This window comes from Pipistrellus hanaki (assembly GCF_964339955.1).
Source record: "Pipistrellus hanaki genome assembly, chromosome: 20".
NCBI classification, from domain to species: Eukaryota; Metazoa; Chordata; class Mammalia; order Chiroptera; family Vespertilionidae; genus Pipistrellus; species Pipistrellus hanaki.
Window position 1 is genome coordinate 2472914 of NC_140522.1, and position 12064 is coordinate 2484977.

Below are 12064 nucleotides of genomic sequence, written 5' to 3' on the forward strand. Positions count from 1 at the left end.
ATAAAAACCACAAAAACCCACAAAAGGGAACTGGGCCAATCAGGAATGCCGCTGTGATGACAGAAGACCAGCCTGCTAGGCCGGGACCACTCATAGGAACCTGGGGAGCCACGTTAGCCCAGGTCATGGCTCTTGGGTTGATACCCAGAGGAATTCAAACTGTCTTTCCGAGTTTAACAATCACACTGGCAGCAGCCACCTGCTTCACTACGCGGATCTCTGCGAGAAAGAATGAAGTGTAAGCCAGGAGCCCAATTTCTCTTCTGCTTCTCTCTCGCCCTCCCGGTTCCGCCCCTCGCCAGAGTGAGTTCCTACTGACAGTTCGAGCAAGAAGTATATTCTTGGTACTTGCTATTTCTCTATGGGTTCTATTTCAGCTACAGAAATGAAATAAAAACGCTCTTATATAATTCATGGTCTTGGATCACCAACGTTATCACTATACAGCCCTGAACCCAAACCTTCCCGAAGCAGGAGGAGAAGTGAACTCGACGTTTATCGTCGCGGAAGGACGTGTTTGTGGTCAGACACCACGCACCTCGGAGATGAAGTGCAGGGTCCCCCGGTGTCGGTACAGGCGCGCGGACGGCTGCAGCTGGATGGCCTTCGTCAGGTCGCTCACGGCCTCGTTAATTCGTCCCAGAGGGGAGAGAATCTACAAACCCGAAAAGGGGGTCAGGGGAGAAAACTCCCGATGGTCAACCCTAAAACGGCCCCCGTGTTCAGTTACACGTCAGCTCACTCCACTCTGAGCATTCCTCTCTCCGCAGACCGCAGTCCCTGACCCCAGGCACTGGGCGGTGAGGTTCAAGGTCAGCGGGGACTGCAGCCCCGGCTGGTGCTTGTTCCATAGTGTGGGTGAGCACAGATGTTGCTTTTTCTAGAAATGGGAACATTTCCCCCTCAACCTGTAATGACTCTTTCAGACCCAAATGGGGCGTGTCCGAATCAACCAGAAAGAAAACGGGGAACCATCGAGGCAGAGAAATGGCTGGGCACAGAGAGAGCCCCCCACGACCTTGGGCAGGAAGGGCTGAGTGGCTATTTCTAAGGTCTTGGGGTTTCTGTAAGCCCTGGTTGGGTTCCTTCTTTTTCTTTTTTTTTAATATATTCTATTGATTTTTTACAGAGAGGAAGGGAGAGGGATAGAGAGCTAGAAACGTCGATGAGAGAGAAACATCGACCAGCTGCCTCCTGCACACCCCATACTGGGGATGTGCCCGCAACCAAGGTACATGCCCTTGACCGGAATCGAACCTGGGACCTTCCAGTCCGCAGACCGACGCTCTATCCACTGAGCCAAACCGGCTTCGGCTGGGTTCATTCTTAACTCGACGGTCATGAGCCGCCACGTAGGGAGAGACATGTTGGTAAGCCCGAATGGAGAGCTCTGCTGACCCGGCGACCAGCGTGTCCAGGCGACGGGAGGACACAGAAGGCAGCTCAGATGCTCAGACGGCACAAGCCCACCGAGAAGACGTGAGAGACCCCATGTGGGCGTCGGCAGGCACGCATCCAGCTCAGGCACGTTCTCCTCGGCAAGGGTTCCTGAGTTAGGGAGGGCTTTCTCCTTACAGGATAGGTCGTTGTTTGGATCAAGTTTTACTAACGGGCTGCCTGTTCTGCAGAAGCTGCCAACCAGCAAAGCAGAGAGGATCCAGGCGGGCACGTGGCCCGTGGCAGGAATGCTGGCTGGCTCAGCGAGAGAGTGTAGGCCTGAGAACCCCAAAGGCAGAGTGGGCGGGGCTTCTCTTTGGAAGGAAAAGCATCCCTCGGTACAGAACCATGATCAGCAGGCAGAATAATGACCCGGACAACTAAAAATGCTGAATTCTGGCCAAAACCGGTTTGGCTCAGTGGATAGAGCGTCGGCCTGCGGACTGAAAGGCCCGGGTTCGATTCCAGTCAAGGGCATGGACCTTCGTTGCGGGCACATCCCCAGTGGGGGGTGTTCAGGAGGCAGCTGATGGATGATTCTCTCTCATCGATGTTTCTAACTCTCTGTCCCTCTCTCTTCCTCTCTGTAAAAAAAAATCCCCAATAAAACACAAAATTCCCTTAAGAAACTGAACTCTAATTTAAGAGGCTATAATTTAGAGAACAAAAACATTACAAATAGTTTGAAATTACTAAAATATGGCCAGTGTGGGTCAGTGGTTGAGCGTCAACCTATGAACCAGTCAGGGCACATGCCCGGGTTGTGGGCTCAATCCCCAGCAGGGGGCGTGCAGGAGGCAGCCCATCAATGATTCTCTCTCATCGTTGATGTTTCTCTCTCTCTCTCCCTCTCCCAATAAAAACATATTAAAAATAAAATAAGATGCTTAGTGCTTCCTTGCTAAGTTTTCTCTCCCCAAAGAGGAAAAAGAAGTTCAACTATGACATGGCACCTGATCGGATGACTAAAGTTACGTTTTATTCTGGTTAAACACATTAACGTAAACTCTAAGCATTCCACATGCTGCATGTGCAGTAAAATAAACACAACGGGAAACGTGGATGTTCACTATCACCTTCTGAAAACAGTAAAATGAACACATTTCATTAAAAAACATTAAAAGCGAGTGCCTTCGCACACATCCTTTCTCTGATCTGCACCCCCTCCTCTGTGTTGTTCCCCAGGAGATTTGACCCGTCTGAGATCTCCTCCTGTGAGGGTGAGGCCTGCGCCTTGTGAAGCTGGCCCCGGCCCACCCCTGGCCAACCTCGCAGAGGACGCTGGGGGCCGAGGCCACACCGCCCGGCTCCTGAGGAAGACCCTCACGTCTGCTCTCGCGATGGCCTGGGGTTTCCGCCTCATGTGACCTCCTGCTCCCCTAGCGTTCCCTCACGGTCTGGGGACAGGCACGCTGCCCTGAGCTGTCTCCACGTGGGCAGGTGTGTCTCACAGGAATTACAGATAAACATGTGCATACACGCACACACACACAGGCGCACACACTCACACACACGCTTCTAAAGGCGACACGTTTCACTTTGACCACACTGTCATATTACGTTTTGCTAAGATATGTCATATAGACAATAATATACTTTTCCATGAACACTGACAGTAGTACTTGTCGTAAATATAAGTATTACCATTATGTGTTAAATCAGGAGTATCATGTTTTAACACTAAATATCACTATTATGTGCTAAGTCAGGAGTATCGTGTTTTAACACTAAATATAATATTACTATTATGTGCTAAGTCAGGAGTATCAAGTTTTAATACTAAATATTATTGGGTCGGCAGCTAAGTAATTGCGGGTTTCACACATATATGGCTTCAGTTGAATTTTTAGGTTTGCAGACGCAGTACAAATGTAAAACACATTTTGTTATTTGATAGTTGGCTATTCAGCTGTTAATCAGTAAAAAAAGTTTTTTGATCTGTTTTGTAGTTTTTGTTTGGCGTTCGTTGAAAAATGGAAAATCAAAAGGAACATTTTCGTCATATTTTGCTTTTTTATTTCCGCAAAGGGAAAAACGCATCGCAAGCTCATAAAAAGTTATGTGCTGTTTATGGTGACGAAGCCTTAAAAGAACGGCAGTGTCAAAATTGGTTTGCCAAATTTCGTTCTGGTGATTTTTCACTCAAAGATGAAAAACGCTCTGGTCGTCCAGTTGAAGTTGATGACGCCCTAATCAAAGCAATAATCAATTCGGACTGTCACAGTACAACACGTGAGATTGCAGAGAAGCTTCATGTATCACATACATGCATTGAAAATCACTTAAAACAACTTGGCTATGTTCAAAAACTCGATACATGGGTTCCTCACGAACTGAAAGAATCACAGTTAACGCAACGCATTAACAGCTGCGATTTGCTAAAGAAACGTAATGAAAATGATCCATTTTTAAAACAACTGATAACTGGCGATGAAAAATGAGTTGTTTACAACAATATCAAGCGGAAAAGATCGTGGAGCAGGCCAGGTGAACCAACTCAAACAACATCAAAAGCTGATATTCATCAAAAGAAGGTTTTGTTATCAGTTTGGTGGGATTACAAAGGAATTGTCTACTTTGAACTCTTACCACCCAACCGAACGATCAATTCTGATGTCTACATTGAACAACTAACGAAATTAAACAATGCAGTTGAAGAAAAGCGGCCCGAATTGACAAATCGAAAAGGTGTTGTATTCCATCATGACAATGCAAGGCCACACACATCTTTGGTCACTCGGCAAAAATTAATGGAGCTTGGTTGGGATGTTTTGCCACATCCACCATATAGTCCTGACCTTGCACCATCTGATTACTTTTTGTTTCGATCTTTACAAAACTCCTTGAATGGTAAAAATTTCAATAATGATGATGATGTCAAATCGTACCTGATTCAGTTTTTTGCTAATAAAAACCAGAAGTTTTTTGAACGTGGGATTATGATGCTGCCTGAAAGATGGCAAAAGGTCATTGATCGAAATGGGCAATACATTACAGAATAAAGTTATTTAGTTCCATGAAAAAATTGTCTTTGATTTTCTTTAAAAAATCCGCAATTACTTAGTTGCCGACCCAATACTATTATATGCTAAGTCAGGAGTATCAAGTTTTAATACTAAATATTACTATTATATGCTAAGTCAGGAGTATCGTGTTTTATTACTAAATATTACTATTATATGCTAAGTCAGGAGTATCGTGTTTTATTACTAAATATTACTATTATATGCTAAGTCAGGAGTATCATGTTTTATTACTAAATATTACTATTACATGCTAAGACAGGAGTATCATCGGCCCACAGTTGTTTGAAAGCATTAAGTACCGAGGAGGAAGACAGAGCAGGCAGAGGGAGCTTTAAAGTTGACAAGTGATGAGATGATAGAAAAGAAACGTGAGACTAAACTACTCCGGGAAGGGGAGGGGGAAAAGAAGGCACTCACTTCGGCTCGCTGCTCAAATACCTCTGGGCGGTCTGGCTCCAGGGAAATGACCCGGCTCAGCTCGAACAGAGCAAGTTCGGCATTCTTAATGTCCTTGAAAAGGCAGCAGCTCAGTGTGAGATTACTTAAAGTGTCTGCAATAACAACTCAGCAATGACAGAACTACTGACTTAGAAATAAATTCCAACTTAGCATCTCTAAGTCAAAGGAGTCCAAGTACCAGGATCCAGCTCACTCTGTCTACCCGCTCATGGACAGCACGCTGGCCCCGACTCCTATCCCAGCTCCACAGATGGCAGAACCGTTTCTAAACTGAATCCGGTTCAGCCCTGAATCAAAGCATCTCCAGGGATGAGCAGGTGGACACCAGCGGGCAGAGGACCCTGCTGACCAGCGGCATTGTGGGAAGCGAAGGGGCCAAGTGGGTGTCAATCAAACCCCTGAGCATCCTACACAACAGGAAGTCCAGGTAGGTTCTCTTTAAAATACGCCCAGGGCCCAGCCGGTGTGGCTCAGTGGCTGAGCGTCGACCTAGGAACCAGGAGGTCATGGCTCAATTCCCAGTCAGGGCACATGCCCAGGTTGTAGGCTCGGTCCCCAGCGGGAGGTCAGTTTTGGGGGGGGGGGGGGTGGCAAATGCAGGAGGCAACTGATCAATGATTCTCTCTAATCATGGATGTTTCTATCTCTCCTCTCTGAAATCAATAACATATATATATATATATATATATATATATATGTTAAAAAAAAAGAAAAAAACACAATTGCCCTGATCAGTTTGGCTCAGTGGATAGAGTGTCGGCCTGCGGACTGAAGGGGTCCCAGGTTCGATTCCGGTCAAGGGCATGGACCTTGGTTGCAGGCACCTCCCCAGTGAGGGGTGTGCAGGAGGCAGCCGATGGTTGTTTCTCTCTCATCGATGTTTCTAACTCTCCCTCTCCCGTCCTCTCTGTAAAAAAATCAATAAAATATATTAAAAAAAAACAAGACAAAAACAAAACCCCACCACGGCGAAAGGATTTCCAATTTGGAGCCCTCCTGCGCTGCCGCTGCCCAGCCGCTGCCCGCACCACGGATGGGCCTCAGGAATCCGTTCCGGTCTCCCGCTTTGCTGGTCTATGCCCAGTTCACGTGCGGGCTGGCCAAGACTGCCCTTGTGGAGGAGACAATATGGCAGAATGGACCTCCGGAGACCTGGGCAGACACCCGCAGGTCCCCTCCTCCCGGCCACCTGCTCTCCAGTCAGTCCTCTCCTGCCACCTGCTCCCTGCCCCCTGGGCAGCCCTCCGCACGTCCCACCAGCGCTCGGCCAGCCGCGAGCGTTCCGTCCACCCTGGCCGTGCAGGCACCACGCAGGCGCGACTATTCCATACTCACATGTAGGCCCTTCTTTCCATAGGCTACACCTCGGCCATAAATGGCACTAACCAGATCAGGCTCCTCCTAGTCAGACCAAAACAGAAACACGTCAAAAACTAGAAACAAAACAAAACAAAACAAAACAAAACAAAACAAAAGTCAGTTTCTGCTTAAAGCACGTTCACGCCCCAAGTGACAGCTCTGTGCTACCACACCTACGTCCACGCGCAGTCCCCAGCCAGGGAAATCTGTGTGCTTACGCCCATGGGAGTGAGAGTTTTGCATTAAAAAACAAACAAAAAAACAAAAACAAAAAAAACCCTAAAATATTGAGCCCTGGCTGGTGTCTTTCACAGCATCCTCTTTAGAATTCAGGTCACCCCTTAATCACTCCAATGCTGACGGCATCTGCAAGCAAGTCTCCCTGGGTGGACAGCTGGGGCAGGCCCCTTCCCAGCGTGCCTCCTGTCCTGTCCTCATGAAGCCATCTGGAAGGGGCCGCCCGCGGAGCCAGCGCGGTGAGGAGCAGGACACCGTGGGCTCCACGGGCGGGTGGGGACACGTGGTCCTTGCACTTAACGGCCACACCGTTCTGCAGCCTGCAGGAAATACCGCTCTCCTGCCTTCTGTTCAGCCAGCTCACAGGCGTGCGCCCGCGCTCTGGAGGTCAGCACTCCGGACAGCTCCCGGACACCAAGCTCCCCCAGCTCCCTGCATCTGCTAGCACCACCGCCCCCCTCTGCCCTCGTCCACTCACCCGGGTTTCCAGAAAACAAATATCCCCATCTTTTCATATTATCTACTACTACATGCAAATGAAAAAACCCTGGTACAATAAGGTAGCTCCTTTGTTGGGATGATGCCCACTTAGATGTCTCAAATAAAGGTCTAGCTCACTATCCTCATCGCATCATTTACACGGTGACTTTAAATTTTAACAAGACTTGCTCTTCCACCACAAGGCTGGCTTTTTAAATTAAAACTCCAAAGTCACGGGATCGCAGACAGACGAATCCAAAAAGCCATCACCCAGCAATGTAAGGAGGACTACAGTGGACTAAGTGGCAGACATACAGACGAATAGACATAAAGGATGTTTATTAAGATCACACTGGAGTCACTTCCACCAGAATCAGATCACAATCAGCCGCAAAAGCCAACTAACGGCCCCATTAAATGGTTCTAATGTGGCGAGCGGAAGGCACCCCCTTTCTGGGGACTGAATCCGGAAAGGTGTTGTTGGGATAAAAGCCAATTTCACTCCCCAGGAAGAGCCCCACTGCATTTGCCAACGACTGAAAAAGAAGAGCAGTTAGGTTTCAAGAGCGATCACGCTTCTAGAATATTATCTAAAGAGACTGATTTATAAAACTGAGTCACGGTGAGAAACAAAGCAATGATTGCTCTTTGCACACCTGCCACCACCGACTTGTACGGTTTCTTGATGAGACTGGCTATCAAGAATCTGAAGAACTCGCTGGGACCGGTTTGGCTCAGTGGATAGAGCGTCGGCCTGCGGACTGAAAGGTCCCGGGTTTGATTCCGGTCAAGGGCATGTGCCTTGGTTCTGGGCACATCCCCAGTGGGGGGTGTGCAGGAGGCAGCTGGTCGGTGTTTCTCTCTCATCGACGTTTCTAACTCTCTATCCCTCTCAATTCCTCTCTGTGTAAAATTAATAAAATATATTAAAAAAAAAAAAAAAAAAAAGAATTTGAAGAACTCAACGAAAATTTCTCACTTTCAAACATAAAGCCAAATATGGGAAAGTTCTGGCCAGAAAAGCAGGAACGAGTTTCTTACTAAAGTAGTAAAAAGAACATTAGCGTGTGGTATCAAGTCCTTGCATGTTGTGTGTGTTATAGTCCTAGAACCTGAAGACACGGGACCAAGGTCACCACACTGCAACTGAAATGTAAGTGGGCCTCCAGGTCACTCCGTGTGCTGTGCACATATGATTTTCCACACACGTCTGATGTGGAAAACCTAAGAGGCACCAAAACGAGGAATAAGAAGAGAGAAATCACCTTGCTGGTGTGGCTCAGTGGTTGAGCATCCACCTGGGAACCAGGAGGTCACAGTTCAATTCCCGGTCAGGACATATGTGTTCCCTGTGTACGAGTGCTAGCTTACCTTTTTAAATATTGCCATGTTAAACAGAAAGGTGACTTTAAAACTATTTACCCTCTATTTTTTGCACTTGACACTCAGTACTGAAGAGTATTATTCCGTATGTCCACCCAAACGCACAGCTCCTTGGGGACTTTCAAGTAAAAATTAAAAAATGGACCATCAATTTTTTTGAGAGCAAAGTTAGGATTAGCAACCTAACTGAACCCATGCTTTAAAAAAAAGAGAAAATAGAAGCACAGCAAAAAAAATGTCAAAATTATTTTCTTAAAATGAAGTCTACGTGCTATTAGCCCGTGCTGTATCAGCACAGACAGGTATGCCGGAATGGTGCTCTGAGCCGTTAAAATTTACTGGGCGTTTATGTGTGCCAAGTTCTGGCTACGGAGTACTTTATAGGGCATCTCATTTAGGACTAACAGGAATATTTGGGGAGGTAGTTATTATCCTCATCACCCAGGAAGCTAAGTAACTTACTGGGGAGCAGCTAAGTGGGTTGGAATCTAAGCATCCCTAACTCCAAAGTTCACGTGTTGGTCACTGTTCTCCCCGTCAATCACCGGAAATGGTGAAGTAGCTACAGAAATAAGCTTAGGGCACAGAAGGCCAACAACGTAAGGCTCCACGAAGGGTCCCCTGGCAGCTATGTATTTAAGCATTTCACCTTAACCAGATGTTAGCGCAGTTATCCGCCATCAAAGGCCCGATAATCCCACTGAGGAGTCTCATAATTATACTTAAAAGTGAGAAACAGCCAAAACCGGTTTGGCTCAGTGGATAGAGCATCGGCCTGTGGACGGAAAGGTCCCAGGTTCGATTCCAGCCAAGGGCATGTATTATACATTGGTTGCAGGCACATCCCCAACATCCCCAGGAAGGGGTGTGTAGGAGGCAGCTGATCGATGTTTCTAACTCTCTATCCCTCTCTCTTCCTCTCTGTAAAAAAAAAAAAAAAATCAATAAAATATATTTTTTAATAAAAAAGTGAGAAACAAATCCATGAGTGGAACTTAAGCTAACCACAGAGAGCAATTCCTGCATAGAGTAATATTTTAACGATATTTTGAATAGAAGAGGTAGATTGCAAACATCTGGATTCCAAGAAGCACCCCTGTCCACCCTCATGGGAAGAGACCATGGGAGAGAGGAAAGTGAACTTAGCTAATGACTATCTTTTAAACTTGCACTTGAATCCCGCCTGCCACCTTGTGGTGAACACTCGCTTCCCTCACTGGCAGTAACACTGCGGATGGAATGAGACCCCAGGACGAGGCCTGCACCACGGAAGTGCCCCCACTCAGGGTGGATTTCCTTAAAACAGGTGGCTTATTGCAACACTTCAGCGACGCGTAAGTCCATGTTTATGTCATGACTATGAACTTGAAATTACATATTGAAGAAGGAACATTACCTGAAGCATTGTTGAGAAATGTCTAATGGCTTCATCATAGAGACCACTGCCAATCAACACATAGGCAATAGCTGTGGAAGAAATACAAAAAGATTAAAGGTCAGAAGCAAGGATCTCGGACTAGAATCAGTAACGAAAACGCGTGACTACATCTTAGAAGGCAGCTCCGAGGCCCAGGAGCAGTTCCAGAAACCCGAGAAGCTATAAGATGTAATCGAATTCCTCTACCACTCCGCACTTGCTAATCAGTCTCCTGGTTTTTATCTGGATGTGAATTATTAAAGCCAGCGATAAAACATCTGCCTACAAGAAGTAATTATCATTTTCAAGTCCATCACTCACTTTCAAATACCCAATAACCTTTATGAGCCTTTCTATCTATATCTCAAAAGAACTAGTAATGAGCCTGAATAATATCCACATAATAGGCGATTTTACTGTGAAAGTCTTAATACCCAAAGAGCATCACAAATCTCGATTCCTGGGGATGCTAAGTTTACTACCAATCACCTAATGAGAACAGAAACAGAGGCTCAAATTAATATATATATTAACGTCATACTTAACTGTAAATAATTCAAGACTGCAATCTACCTCTCCTATTCAAAATATCGTTAAAACACTACTCAAAATGTACACTAGTGAAGAATGAGTAGTTTTGATAAAATTGTTTAGTTAAGTTTTAATATGATGTATTTATTATGTTTCCATCTATAATACTTGCCCAAACTCTGTACATCCCCAAATACACCTGAAAAAAATATTCCTCATTCAATGTGCCACTTGATGATTATATTTCTTTGCAAAAAAAAAAGAAAAAAAAAAAAAAAGGCTGTACCGCAACTCTAATTCTAAGCTGTCATAGATGTTCAAGAAGATGAGCAGCCCTAACTGGTTTGGCTCAGTGGGTAGAGCGTTTAATTTAAAAAAAATTAATTAAAAAAAAAAAAGATGAGCAACTAAAACTTTTACTGCCATTAGAGCTTAAATTTCCTGACATTTTAAAAAGTGGCAAAACACTGCCAAAACAGGTTTGGCTCAGTGGGTAGATCGTTGGCCTGCGGACTGAAAGGTCCCAGGTTCGATTCCAGTCAAGGGCATGTACCTTGGTTGCGGGCACATCCCCAGTAGGAGGTGTGCAAGAGGCAGGTGACTGATGATTCCCTCTCATCAATGTTTCTAACTCTCTATCCCTCTCTCTTCCTCTCTGTAAAAAACCAATAAAATATATATATTTTTAAAAGTAGCAAAAACACTTACATGCATAAAACATGAAATGCAGAGATTTAAATCATCTTTATAACTAACTTGAGAAAAGCAAAGTTCCAAAACACTGAGCATCATAATAATGCAAGAAGAGGCTTTTGAGGGCATTCTTCAAAACAAGATTTAAAAAAGGACTGTCTTTCAACTGACGTCTTTGAAAAGACACATGAAGGTCAAACTTGTATTCGCCCTAACAGTGGCTGCTATTCAGACAGCCCTATCGGATAACAAGATAAGAGAGACTCCTTTGGTGCGGCCCAGTCACATCAGAGGGACCAGCAACAACAGTGACCACAGTGACGTGTGCTGTGCTCCTAACACGTGCGAGGCCCCCCCAAAGTCTCACCCAGCTCCTCGTTGGTGCTGTCGTTGTCAGTAGCAAAGGGAAATCTCTTCTGTTCTGCGACCGACTTGGCCTGGCTCTGAAATTTTCAAAAAAGACACACACACACACACACACACACACACACACACGTTAGCTTATCGGAGAGGAAGAGAAACCATGATATAAAAACCTATCTTTGGAAACGTAAAGCCACATTGAATTTACAGGTGAAGCAATCAGTTGTCACTGACACATCCACCGTCAAGGGCACCGTCTGCGTGTAACTCAATGTGCTTCCTGTGGTGGTTCCGTGTCAGAGAGCCAGACCTTTTCCCCTCCGTGGGGATTGGTCTCGCTGGCGGCCTCAGGACGCCTCTGCATCCCCGGGGGGCCGTTGAATGACCTCAGCTGTGTTGCAAACCTCACATTCTAGTGACCCGTTCCTCAGCGGGTCTTGCTAACAGGACGCTGCTCTTAAACCCTGACACGGTTTAGAAATAAGAGCTACACGTTGTAAAGATGACACCCTAGGAGGACCAACAAAATCGGACCAAGAAACAAGACAACATTTGGCAGGACTCAAAACAGAAGTGGGGCCAGTTGGAAACAGGTTATGTAAGTTAGCTCCGTGGTCGGCAAACTGCGGCTCTGTGAACGAGTGAGTTTGCCGACCGCCGTCACATGCTACCCTTTACC

At 46.0% G+C, this 12064-nt stretch overlaps 1 protein-coding gene across 6 annotated transcripts in view; it reads right to left on the bottom strand.

The window, feature by feature from the left end:
* TTC13 (tetratricopeptide repeat domain 13) overlaps window positions 1–12064 on the bottom strand; it is a 32101-nt gene that overhangs the window by 13326 nt on the left and 6711 nt on the right. For 2 of the 6 annotated variants that reach the window (XM_084868690.1, XM_084868689.1), the window contains exons 3-7: window positions 11390–11465; window positions 9778–9848; window positions 6258–6323; window positions 4881–4973; window positions 539–655 (exon numbers count right to left, since the gene is read on the bottom strand). In XM_084868690.1, coding sequence (XP_084724816.1) covers window positions 539–655; window positions 4881–4973; window positions 6258–6323; window positions 9778–9848; window positions 11390–11465 — 423 coding nt within the window. The remainder of the gene's footprint in view (window positions 1–538; window positions 656–4880; window positions 4974–6257; window positions 6324–9777; window positions 9849–11389; window positions 11466–12064) is intronic. The other 4 variants (XM_084868692.1, XM_084868691.1, XM_084868694.1 and 1 more) reach the window with 2 other exon arrangements.